At 42.5% G+C, this 14,161-nt stretch overlaps 1 protein-coding gene across 19 annotated transcripts in view; it reads left to right on the forward strand.

Moving 5' to 3' along the window:
* Positions 1 to 14,161, forward strand: part of Dlg1 (MAGUK family member discs large 1) — a 687,637-nt gene that overhangs the window by 569,569 nt on the left and 103,907 nt on the right. For all 19 annotated transcript variants that reach the window (XM_076762410.1, XM_076762413.1, XM_076762412.1 and 16 more), the window contains 2 exons: positions 7,868 to 8,143; positions 11,149 to 11,361. In XM_076762410.1, coding sequence (XP_076618525.1) covers positions 7,868 to 8,143; positions 11,149 to 11,361 — 489 coding nt within the window. The remainder of the gene's footprint in view (positions 1 to 7,867; positions 8,144 to 11,148; positions 11,362 to 14,161) is intronic.

The following is a 14,161-nucleotide window of genomic DNA, read 5'->3' on the forward strand; positions in this document are numbered from 1 at the left end:
AACGCGAGCGTCAAGAAACGGGGCCCTTATGTGGAAATCGAAAACCAAGGTTGCAACGCGCAAACAGGCTCGTTGCACGCGTTGCAGGAATCGTTGCGCAATCCGGGGAATAACAAATCCGTTGCGCAACTCTATCGACGAGCAACGTCGAGTCGAAACGGGAACAAGGAAAGATTATCTTCGAGGCTTTCCTAAATTCCACGCACACCAAGGTCCTCTATAACGCATACCAATCGCTAAACCATGTGATTTCATCCTACGCGATACGATCACTCCCAAATAACGAATACAAATTTTAAATCCATCGTTTGTTAGACTTTGCTTGCATCCAGTCCCTCAATAGATTCTAATTTGCAAATGAAACACGAACGAAAATTTGTTGGATTAGTCTAATTCTGCACCCATGTTAATGAACTGTTCTTGAGTTATATCTGAAGTAAAATTTGTGTCTGTTATTTGGAAATAAAATCTGTCCAACTGAAGAAAATGTTTCGTGGCTTCTTTCGATTATATTTTTATCGGTGGGTGCAACGATGCACTTGCAGTCTTTGTTATCGTCAGATTTTGAAACGAAACTCTCACCAAAACGTTGGTCAAACTATAAGGGGTACATCAAAACAATTTATCGAGAGTCGAAAGATCTCAATATTTAATTTTATATTTTTAATATCGAAGTGACGACGATCCGCGCGAACGAGAAGCTATTTCGAAACGAAACCGAAGATACGTTTGATTTGGAGGAGCGCAGAAAAAGTTGTAGCGGCTGGTCGTTATCGTGGACGATTGGAAGCATGAGCTACGCAAACATCGAAGACGATTATCCGAGGAATGCGATTCATGGGCCATAACCACTTGAACCACTTGATCTCGAGTCTCTCGCCGGGTGTCAAGTGCAGGGGCGATACTCCATTGCTTCATGGAGATGCGTGGCACAAATCTACGGTCAGCAGATGTTTAACGTTGATGCAACAATTGTTGTGTCACCCGGCACGTGACCGCGACGGCGTACGTTCCATTTACACGCACCGCAAATCGCGGACGCTGGTTCCCAGCGTTCATTCAATGCCTTCCCACTGCGATTTCTGACGCACTTTCCGTCGATCGTGTTTCGTTTAAACCCTCTGCAATCCCGTCTCCGATGACACACGACCGCGCGTTTCCAAGTCCGGTTTAATCCCATTATCGATACGTTTCGATCGCGGTAAAGCAACAGTTTACGATAATAATTTTACCACCGCTGACACCAGAGTTACGGTTTAAAGTTTGATCCCACTGTAAAGAACATCATTCAGGCGGAATGCCAATTTCGAGCGAACACAGTAGGAAACAACACTTTCGAAAGAAGCCTCGGCTCAAAATTAAAAAATTCTCCGGCTCGCGAAACTTTCGGCGGCGGAATTGTTTTGAACAATGAACGTTTTAATTAAAATATAAGAGCAACCCCCCGAGAAATTCAGAGTCGAGCAATAAAACGGTACGTGTTTCGCTATCGAAGCATTTTTCTGGTTCTTTTTGCGCGGAGACGAGCGTAATTGGGTTTTGGAGAGAATTCTTATCTGAATAGACAAATTTCTGATCCGTTATCGGTTCGATTCACGGCCTGAGATTATATTTTATGAACAAAGTCTTAGCTGATTAATTTTTAAAGTGGTTGCAACCCCTAGGAAGAAACTTCTCAAGTTTAGTACCTGTTGTAGCATATTTTCGAATGAAATTTTGTTTGCCCCTGGTTTTGGGGATGCCGGAACACCAGGAAACGATTCTTTCCGTTTTAATTTCCCAAGACAAAAGATGGCTACGCGTCTCGAGTTACCTCTCGCGTTAATTCCGTTTAAGGCGACTCGGTTTCTCGCCTTTTGCACGCACCTTACGTGCGCACTTACGTTACTTGCGTTACTTTAGGATGTAATATATATGCTCGGCTTGCCCAACCCAGCGTGGAGGAAGTATTAAGTTTAAAAGCAAATTTCTCGTCGCCCTGAATTTATTATGACGCGCGAAATTAATATTCCTCCTTGGTATCCGGAGCCTTCCGCGTTCGCGTTCTTCGTACTATAATAATCGGAGATACCACTCGCGGGTGTCGGTGAATAATTAATTTCTCCGAATTAAGGGCGGCTTTGTTGCGATATCTGCGTGCACCAAAAGACATTGTAAACTGTACTCTCACAAAATTCTTTGATTGATTCCTAGATGAAGTTTTAATTCCAAGAATTATTTTTTATGAGATACAATGGACAACTATCGTGCACCGAAGAACAGGTTCACCTGCACTCGAGTTAATTTCGAAATGGAAATGATTTATTAAAACGTTCTGCCTCCGAATTGTGAGGAAACGATTATGTTATTAAGATATTAAAAGATTCTTGGGTCTGGAAGCGAAGCATAGCTTAAACGGGTCGACGCGACGGGACTTTAGCGCGTCATCTCGGCCTTAATAACGCGCCTGCCAGTCTGCAACCCCTTTTTAGGAGAATCTGCTATTTATGGCTACGAGGGCGAAGACCAAGCATTCCTGTCGGATACACCCGGTAATTCCATTCGTCGTTAAACCGGTGGCTGCGTTGAATCGCTTCGAGCTCGCGCCGACGAGACGAAATTCGAACGAAAGGTGTCTATAAACTTTGGAAACCAAAGGGCAAAAATTTTATTATCCGCTACAATGGTCGTCAGAAATCACGGTAAATTGAATCCTTAAGCAAACGACTCGCACCTGTGCTTGAAATCGTACGTTTCTTATTATTTTAAAAACTCTGCATAAATTTGTAACATCGTGAGTTTCTTGTTATGAAATATTCGTACGGTGCATTAAGAACATATAACGAGTGGATAGTGCACTTTGAGTGGCTTTTAACCCCTTGGAAGGTACGAAAAGGTCAACCCACGGGTTTTTACTTGTTAGAATAACTTTCGTAATATTCAGCTACGGAAGCTGAAGTTATCTGCTTAAAAATTCAAAGAATACGAAGTGAAAAGCGCGGCCAAACTCGCTTTTAGGTAGGGGATAATTAAATTTCAGTATTAAACCAGTATTTTATTTGTCGTCTCGATGGTATTCTTTGGGTATAGAGAAAAATAACGGAAGTTCGAATTAATCTAAATTAAATCGTCTGAGTGGGGAGGGTAATTACTTTCAAGGTCGCCGCGGCCCGAAATCACGACTATTTGCCACGAAACGTGGCTATCTTTACCCGCGGTTGGGAGCCGCGTTCCTACAAAGGCCAACGAATATAGCCGACAGTTCCGAGTCGCGATGTTAATTCGAAACACGAACGGCACGGACTCGGCCCGTCGGAGTTTCCCGAGCCAAGATTCCGGGACCACCGTGTTGGTCTTTAACGCCACATCCACGCAGCACACGTGGATACCCATCCCTCGAACTTCCGCGAATTCTGCTAACGGAATTACTGGCGGTCGTCGGGTGCCCGAATTAATCTCAAGCTTATGGAAATTGGGGAAATCTTCGACGGTAAACACCGGTGCCAATCGAAATATCGATCCCATTAACGGGAAAATAAAATGTATCAATTTGCCCGAACGCTATTTTATTTTACGCAGTCTATTGTACGTTTGAAATCTCGAGCGTTGTTATTAAAACTATCAGACGAGGAATGGAAATACTCTAAAAATCGAGCTTCGACTCTGTGATTGCTGTCCTAACAATATTAATTTTAATGTCGTCTATGGAAAGAACGATTTGAAATGGTTAGACACAGCATCCGTTTAAAAGAAACCTATCATGTGGAAATGACTGTAATCTAGACGATAGGAAAACGTGTCATCGAGGGAACCATAAATCCGCGGGTCTCGGCGTTCGAGCCGTGTGACTGACCACGGACGGGCTTATTTCAGTACTCGTATCTTCGCCGTGCAGTACGCGTGCCGCTGGTATATTTTCACAGTCGGTTGGAAATAGTCGGCCACTGGTCTAATATTATAATAGCGATGACTGCCGCCGCGCGAGCGAGCGAGCACAGTCGAGAGTCGCGGTCGAAACGTCCGCCAGTTTCGAGCGTGTGACGCTCCGCGGGAAACGAGAACGCGACCGGATAACGTTACTTCTTGCTCGTCGTGACAGGGCTGTCGCAGTTTCGCGATTTCCAGCCTTCGAGGAAGGCTGACGGTTCCGTGTCCACTCTACGCGGAAGTCGGATTCCCGCTCGTTTGCGCGCGACGAACGCTCCTTCCGCCAGTTTCCCGTCGAGGACAGAAATTAATAGCGTTTTGTTCGAATAAAACGCGAGTGTTGTGTGTCACGGGGAATAGCGTGGCTGTAACGGAGAGGAAGTTCGAGAATTTTCGGATACGAGAGGTACCCTCGACCTTTACCGCGTTTCGCGCGAGGTGGCCGCATAAATTTATGCGAACGTCAGCGGCGTATTAATCTCCGTCCTCAGCGTGAATTTTCCGCGGTGTTACGCAACGCTCCGATACTGATTATACACTTGATAGTACGTTACCGGGCCGCGTCGTAAATAATCCACGTGATTTGTGCGTTACTTTCCCCCGGCGAAAAAGCTGATATTTCCTCGCGCCTGGAACGTTACCTCGAAAGATGCTCGCGGTCGTTGGGTGATTTTTTAAAGTTTCTATGCGTGGAATCGACCTACCGTTCGACAAGATGAGTCCAGTAATGCACATTAAATTTTTCATCGCGAAAATAGATCCAAATGCAATAATCGGAGTGCGCCAAACACTGGGGAATTAAAAATAGTTCGAACTCGTTTCCATCTGTTAAGCCTCGCCAATCTTCCGATATAAGAAACATTGGAAAATCGCAGAAAAATATAATTGACAATCGAATTCAACTTGGTTGAAAGGTATAGCGATTCGTTGGCTTTAAGATTCGAGCATCTTTCGAGGCAGTGCGTCGATCCGCTGGCGAATGAAATTTTTCCGCGCGGTGGGTGCATTAGCGCGATAAAAATAATGGCACCCGAGCGTCTTCAAATGTGATCTCGATATTCGATGGACCCCGGTGCAAGTGAACTCGGTGAATGTGAACGAAGAGTTTGAATTATACGACTCTCGCTTGGATCTGTCGGCCGGAGGCGCCGTTAATGTCGTTATCGACGATTTAAAATGTTGTTAACGACGTCGGGACAGCACGCACGATGACAGCCACCATGGTTAACGGGCCGCATAAAATGGTAAATCGTCGTCTTACATTATGCTCCTTGAATCGGTCATTGATCCACGTGTACACGATTTTCGAGGACTCTGCCTTAATTAATTTCAGCTACGAATAATAGGAAGTTTAATAATTTCTCTATCAATTTACTCGTGGAAACGTCCATAAATGCTCGAGTTAAATTTTTGACGATCGTATGAAATTTGGAGAGTAATGACCGTAGGAGAATTATACATTGAAACGGTAACAGTCTCGTTCTCATTGCTGGACGAGATACAGGACAACGATGTTTATATTATCTCTCGATGGAAGCTATATTTACTCTTTCGAAACGACTCGTTGCGATCGCAAATTGTACACTTTGGTAACAGTTTACTTTCAGTTACATTTTGGCTGGCGAATAAACGGTTCGCGATCTTAAAAATTGCCAGAAGCATTTTCAGACGAAGAATACGTGGACTTCGTTTGTGATTTCTGTGCGTGGAGTGCCCCGCTCTATCGTCGGCGTAACTTTTTAATGAATCGTTTATAGTTTTACGACCGTGCGTAATTTTCGTCTTATTTTTAGCTGCGAACCGTTTAGACATCGTATAATGTCAGTAAAACCATCTTACAAAAATTATGCAATAGAGATACGTATCCAGAAAGCGAAATGATTCAAAGAAAATAAACAGAGGAAACTTCATAATATTTTTTTATATCGAGAACAACTCGTCGACAGGTTTTGCAAATATACAATCCGAAATTTCGATGTTTGCATTCGTTACAACGCGTCGACGAATGGAAGGAATAATTCAGCAACAAGTGTCGTGTCTTTCGTTCGACACGAAAGCAGATTAAGAGACCAACCATTATACGAGAGGTCAATCTATATACTGTAGATAGGGATATATTGTGTAACCGGGGCTTTTAATGGATGGGTTATTCCGATAATTGCGCAAATCTCGATACTTGTTTAGCCCCGTTTTCCAGCAACCATCGAAATTCCACCGTTCCGTTTATCAACGCCATTACATTGGAATATCGATATCGATAATCATAATTGTAATAATACAGTTGTACACTGACCATAAAGCACAATTCATTTACTTTATCTGAGAACCCTCCGTGTAATTTTCTTCGTATCACGAGGTCACGTTTTTAGCAGAATGTTACGTACACAGGAAAATTTGTCGTTATCACGATTCTTGCGTCTTTCTCGGTAGAAACCACGATAACAGCTGTCCTCGCGGCTATCGTGTTCAGCTTAACAACTTGCCAACAATTTTACTACAAGTGTGCTCTTGGAAAAAACGCTATCTGGCAAATATCAATCGTCTTTCGCTATGAAAATGAATTTCGTGCTTCGTACAATGGAAAAGATTAACCACGTAGAGGAAAAGGAACAATTTTTTACTGATATTATTAATTAATATCATAGAATAGGGTTCAAGAGAGATTAGCTGGAAATGTTATTCTGCTCGTCGAAAGACTAGACGTAATTAATATAGAAACTGCTCACTCGATTGACTATTGCTAGCACCATTTGTGTCAACGATGGATGACGATATTTCGCTCTTCCCGGATGACCAGACGGTCTCTCTCGCGCGCGAACCGGTTCTTCTCGGGGCGGAAACGTAGCCTGATTAATGAACGATTCCATTCATCGTGGTGCAGTCGCTAATCGTCGATTAACCGACCGACCAGTTGCCCGCCATAATTGCATCGTAATGTCAACGTCGCGCCTGCATCGGGGGCCGTTAGCAGCGTAACAGGGACCTCCAGCTACGACCCTTACAGCGTTCCATCTGTCCTTGCTGGGTCCATAGAATGGTAATTCGGGACGATTAATTCGCGATTCCGCAGGCAATATGCGCTGATGTAGCCGCGTGTGTCAAATCTGTCGTGGACGCGCGTGATTGCGCGCACCGGGTCATCGCGATACGCGAAACGCGTTTAGAAACAACCCCCTTAAATCGCAACCCCCGAGGCAGTACTCCCCCAGGGGTGGTATCTTTGAATCCAAAGAGGGTGCAGAAGTGACGAGTGTTCAAAGATCGAATATCAATATTTTCTCACAAAATTTTCATCGTTCCCGCGATAACTACCATAACTGACTACCATCGATCCAAGCCTCTCCGCGACCTAATCTACTCCTCTGCGGGTCTCAAAATCAATTAACCAGTTAACTCCTTCGCTCTGCGGGACACCTAGTCCCTTATGTAATTAGGAACTGACCCGTACCGGGTTGCCAGTGTAATCTGTGCTTTCTGTTGCACCAAGCCGCATTATTCGCTCTGGTTTGCGGGACCCTTTCATTTTTTCTGACCCTCGTTAATTTTAATACGTTTCACTTCGACCTAGAATCAACGTGAAATAGATAGAAGGTATTAAAATCGTCGCGTCTTCGCAATTCCTAAATTGTATGGCTGGTGCTTGGAATATTTCCAGTAATACGATTATGTTAATAATCTTTGGTCAGGTAGTTTACGAACGCCAGAGTAATTCTATACAATTCTCAAACCCGTTGACGCAGTTACTAAGTACCGTACTTATGCAAACACGACTTGCACTCTTTAAGTAGCTTAACCTTTGTGGGCTTTGATCATTTCTAAAGCGCGTTCCGATGCGCGGGAATTAAATCGTATTACAACGTCGCGGTATGATATTTAAACTAATTGGAACGAAGTTGCACGCGCGATAGTAAAAAAAGGCTAACGCGTGGTTCGAATTTAACGAGAAAATTCGTTGTTTCAGGTAAACGGTGACGATGATTGGGAATACGAGGAGATCGTCCTCGAGAGGGGTGGGGCGGGGCTTGGGTTTAGCATCGCCGGGGGTACGGATAATCCTCATTTCGGCACCGACACTGCCATTTACATCACGAAACTTATACCTGGCGGAGCTGCATCCGCGGACGGCCGTCTGCGTGTCAACGATACGATACTTCAGGTGAACGACGTGTCCGTTGTCGACGTACCCCATGCAGCAGCCGTCGACGCCCTCAAACGAGCAGGCAACACCGTCAAACTAGTAAGTTTTTCACATCTCAGAAATATCAATTTCACTCGGGCTAGTATAAATTTAACCATGTACTTTTCACATTTTTAATTATCAATTTTATCATTTCCAAATTGCGTTCTCAATTGGATCGAAAGTCAAAGTAGATAAAATCTTTATATTGCACAGGTAATTGATTAGTTTGCTTTTATTTATCTGGTTGATAAGCCCAAAGTAAAAAAATGTTGGGTTAAATTTGAAAGAAGATAAATGGACAGTCGCGGAATTATCCTCGTGAAAATTGTGATGAACGAGTAAATAGAGTATTCCGACTAGCTGGAATATTTCACCCTATATATTATCAGTTATATATCAGTATTATTTTGGCACATTTCCACCAGATACGTGTGAAATAATTAAGAGCTTGCCTAAATAGTGCAAGCTTTAATTCGGTGGTCAGAATTACCGCAACAAATCAAATCAAAAGTAAATAATTTTTATGACAAATTTTTCTGTTGCTAATTACGATTAAAAATATTGCCATTACATTTGATACAGTGGGCAATAAGGGATGATTAATTGTATCTGAGGTATTGATATTTTGATCTCTGATGAATTTTAAATTTATTTTTGAACTTTGCGTCTGCTAAAATCGACCACCTTTCTCTCGGGAAATTAAATTAACCCACATTCCGGAAACGCGTAACAAACTACTCTTCAGAAACTGTGCCCGCAACCCTAACGACTTACGACCGACGTCGCCTGAGCGATTGTCTCATTGGGATTTCTCTGACGACGTTAGGATCTACTTTACGGGTTAATGCAACCTCAACTTGTTCCATTCTCAATTTTTATGTCCATCTACGAACAGAATCTTCTTCCTCTACCCTTTCGATCTCAATAAATCTAATTGCTTTCATAATATTTCTATGAATCTTAATAATTATCCTTGGTCTATAGAATTTAAAAAATCAACGTATCCTTTCACGAATCTCTAGCTTTGAGATCTCAGACGATAGAAGAAATTTTCTTTTCCGTTTCACAATCGTAGTACTATTAAAAAGAGTTTCTGTTCGTAATAGTCGCAAGAAGAAGATCCGCTCGGTAAATTCTCCTACTTGCTTTCATCCTGCAAAAAAATATTCGATCCGAATCTCAATAATTCTCAATAAATTTAATTGCTTTCATAATATTTCTATGGATTTTAATAATTATCCTTGGTCTATAGAATTTAAAAAATCAACGAATCCTTTCACGAATCTCTAGCTTTGAGATCTCAGACGATAGAAGAAATTTTCTTTCCCGTTTCACAATCGTAGTACTATTAAAAAGAGTTTCTGTTCGTAATAGTCGCAAGAAGAAGATCCGCTCGGTAAATTCTCCTACTTGCTTTCATCCTGCAAAAAAATATTCGATCCGACAAAGTCGTATAATCTCGTTGAGAAGAACAAATAAACGGCGCGAGATTTAAAACGTATTTTCGAACGGCGAGGACTGACTCAGCTGGTAAGAATCCGTTTCAGACGGTCCAATTATTATCTGCTGGTCCGACACGAGATAATCGCGAACGACGACAATGCTGGGAGCTGTATATCTTGCGGAAAACCGAGATTTCAGCTCTTCTTCGCGAAATAATGCCCGTCGTTCGAGTTTCTTTAGCTCCGACGATACCTCATAACGCAACAACCGACGCTCAAATAAGAAAAATAAATTCTCGTTTGATGAATACATTCTAAAGAGACAATAGAAGATTCAGGTCCATAATTTTCCGATAAATCGCGCGGAAAGAAATTTCTACGCAGAGCCAAACGTAAAAATTTCCAACGTCGGATACGGGTAACGTTAAATTGATTAAACGTTTGGAAAATGGGATTCTTTTTATTTGATTTCCACCGCGCGAAGATATTAATACCGTAATGGCGTCACGAGGTGCTCGCGATAGATTTAAAATGCCTCGCCACGGCGCAACGGAGTTAGCATTTGAATAGGCGAGTTCAGTTCGCGAACGCTTCGGGCAACTTGCGCGAAACGCGACCCGAATAAATTTTCGAGTGCACGCGATGGCTCGATGTTTAACGCGGTCGTTTCAAACTGAAAATATTGTGTTCCGAAGGCGGTGGGATTTTTTGATATACCCTCCGGTCGTGTTCGTGTCAGCCGTTGCGTTATTAACCTTTTTGGAGTGGCTAGAAAACATGGACGAGGCAAGCGTAAAACCGTTTACGAGCCGGATATTATTATTTCGCCGCGTACCTAGGCTCGTTGCAATATCTTCGAAGCATGGAACCCTCGAGGACTCGTTACTCGAAACTTACGAAGCGATTAGCGGTCGGAGAACGGCTTTAATTAAATTTATTTCGGTATGCCCCTCGAAGATTGACAAAATTTTATTTAACAATGAGTAAAAATTGTAAACTAAAATTGCTTTCGCCGGTGACTGAGAAAGACTACGATCTCGAGGGTGGATCTAGCTTATAAATCACTCGAGCGAACGAGACGAAATACTCGAGGGGAGAAGAGGGTATCTTCTACGTTGGATCGACATTTAATTAGGTGGATTCATTGTTGCGCCACGCGCACGAGAGCCCCATCGCGTCGACCGTGAGAGGGTGCGATTTATTCCGGAATACGAAACTACCCCCATGAAAACGTAAATTCTGTCCACTTAAATTCGATTCGGTCGAGTGTGGGCGAAGTGGCGATCGCAATTTTCCATTTAATTTCAGGAAGTGCTCGACTTCGTTGATCATCTAATTATGAAATGATCGATTCCCGATTAATTTGCGCGATTGAAAGCTATTGTGTTCAATGATTTATAAAATGTATACGAACTGTATAGATACTGGTCGTTCAGAACGTCGTGTTTAATTTTCGAGCCTTTAATTTGGTTTTCTGTTCCGTTTTATTTAGTTCTTCAACCGTGGCAATCTTCGTAAAAGAAATCGAATCGTCGAACATTTTTCCTATGAAAATATAATTGTGTATTTCTTGGTTGGCTTAATGGATGCGTCTAAGAACGTTTCTCGATTAATTTTCAGTACGTACGCCGACGGAGATGCACGCAGCTGATCGAAATCGAGCTAATTAAGGGTAACAAGGGCCTCGGTTTCAGTATCGCCGGTGGTATTGGCAATCAGCATATACCCGGTGACAATGGAATCTACGTGACGAAAATTATGGAGGGCGGCGCCGCGCAAGTGGACGGCCGTCTTGTAGTTGGAGACAAATTGGTAGCCGTCAGAAATGCTCTGGTGAGTTGAAGCAAAATTATATTCCATCCGACCGGTTTTTATCCCCCCGCGTCGCTTCTATCATCGCCATAAATTACCGTCCAACCATAATTCCACTATTTCAAATATCGTAAAAGAAAGTTACCCCGTTCGAAGTATTTTAACTGCCCCATCAATTATTTTCCATCCTTTTTAAACGCCCAAGTTGGAGTCTATTTCCAATACTCCTCGATAGGAAATATAATTCGACCGAAAGCGTACTCGGAAGATCGAGTTTAGCGATTTCTACGTTTCCACGGGTGATTGATGATTCTCGATTTTTATGGACGTACGTCTAAGAGATGCGCGTTCTTGATTAGACGAGTTCTCATGCAGAACAGCCTCCGCGTAAGGAGCAGATTCATTTTTCATCCGGTGAAAAAGCGACAGCCCGTACGCATGTGGTCGCGATTAGGGCACTCTTGGTCTCCGCAAATGGAGCACTCGATACGGTTAAATCGATGAGCATTCGATGGGTCTTCTTAACAACGAAAAACGAAACTCATAAAATTTTCGTGAATCGCAAAAATTATGAAATTAAATATTTCGCGAATAAATTGCTGTAAGTCAACGTTATTGATTGCACAGGGTGTTTGGCCGCCTCTAGGAAAAATTTTCATGGGAGATTCTAGGATAAAATCAAGGATACTAATTTGTTGATTGAGGCTTCGTTAAAAAGTTATTAAAAAATTTCAAATCATTCTGGAAAAATTATTGTCGTTTGCGGGGGGCAATTACAATCTTTTTTGGTGAATAGACATACCCTCGAAATCCTACCCACTTTCGAGAAAAAAATTCATTACTGAAAATATAATGTCTGACCATAACTGTCTGGTTACCCTGAAAAAAAAAAATTTCTAATCGTTCTGGAAAAATTATTTTCGGTTGGAGGGGTTAATTGCAATCATTTTTGGTGAATAGACATACCCCCGAAATCCTACCCACTTTCGAGAAAAAAATTCATTACTGGAAATGCACTGTGTGGCCGGAAATGTTTCTATAACTTTTTAACGAAGCCTCAATCAACAAATTAGTATCTTTGATTTTCGTCTTATTTTGTCCTGTGGAACCTTCCACTGAAATTTTAATCGCAACGAATGGCGATTTTCATCGTGTATTTCGAAAAATCCTGGATCCGTGCAGTCGGGGGATGCGAAAAATAGTTGAGAGTGGTTTTTGATGGCGACGAGTAATTGATAGCTCTTCCGTCAGCGATGTTACGGCTCGTTGCTGTGGTTGCAGGTGCGAGCCTCGTCGTTTCGCAGCTCCCGTGATTTTTCGCCTTGTCGGTCGCCCTTTTCTTCTCGCTCGTCCTCTCCTGAGACACGGGACCGAAAAAAGTCGCGATTAAAACCGGGTACATCGATCCTGTTGATTTATAACCCGCGGCAGCCGCGATTTAAAACGCGCGAACACCGTGACTCAGAGGTCTCGCCGCGATGACTTCAAAGTTGCGAAAATTCGCGTAATACTTTTTCCCCAGAAATTCAGCTCGCGGATTTATGGTACAATTCGCGCGATACCGCCTTATTTTTGCTCGTGTCACAAAACGAAGTATCTTAACTCGTATTCTGCAACGAGTCACAAATTAAATCAATTTATTTTAACGATAAAATAAAAGAATCTTAATTTTACGACGATTGGGATGACTTGGTTTTATTAAACAATCGACAGGAGTTGCAATAAATTGGCGCCCGGATGTCGCGATCGATGGGGGTTCTTTGGACGTTTCGGGGCGAACGATTTGTTTAAAAGTTTCCGGAGTCGCGCTAGGCAGATCGCAAGTCGATTTAACTTTCCGCGCTATTGCGTGTCGGCGTGTACTTGAGAACAACGAACGCTGCAGGAAGTTCGTCAGTTGTTTATGACGCCCGGAAATTTCCTCGATGTTGAGTTTTTTTTCGGGATGTCAGTCGACGTTGGATAATTACCATACACACGAGACACGGTGTTGGTCCCCTCTTCGGGGCTGCGCTTCGTTTTTCACGCGCGGCCTGCGCATCGTTGGACGAATAACTGTGAACTGGGAGGAGGAAAAAAGTAGAAAAAACTGAAATACAGCGCACCGGAAGATTTATTCTCGTTGTTTGTACAGCTGCAGAGGATATTCATCCTCTTGTTTATCGCGACCTAAAAATCTACTGTCAATTAAAATTTTAGTTTTCTCTGCGATCACTCTTCGTCGTATTATCAAAGCAAAATGCAAAATAATATACAGATATCGAATATTTCAAATATCTGAAAGAGAAAGGAATCAAATGTTAAAAGAAACGAAGAACATCGTTGTAGAAATTTAGAATTAATATTAATTTCGTATGTTACGATTTGATATTTCATTCATCGGTGAAACAGAGGTTTCATTTCGCGGGAAAAGGTTTCTTTTGCAAGTAAGATGCATTGCACACTGTGTGGCGTACGCTTCTCACGTTTGAATATAAATGTTTGGAGTAGTAAGAGCGACAGACAAACTTGAAACGCGGAGTCTCGCAATATTTATTCAGTAATCCATCTCGGAGTGGTCTACGAGAGGCAAAGGATAGAAGATGATTGATAGTGGAAATTGAACGGAAGAAATCAATTACCAAGCCCCGCTAAATCTTGATCGATACTCGGGACCGGTTTACATTTTCCTGGCGAACTCTTCTTTCGTACCTTTTTCACGCCTTTTCTCGGCGAAAAATAAAACACCGAAGTCGGGACCACGCTGAAAGGGAATAAGGTTAAGAAATTAAGATGAATGAACAGTGATATGAATGAAGAGAAATACTTTACGCAAAGGAAG

Source organism: Colletes latitarsis, chromosome 3 (genome assembly GCF_051014445.1).
Source record: "Colletes latitarsis isolate SP2378_abdomen chromosome 3, iyColLati1, whole genome shotgun sequence".
Classification (NCBI taxonomy): Eukaryota; Metazoa; Arthropoda; class Insecta; order Hymenoptera; family Colletidae; genus Colletes; species Colletes latitarsis.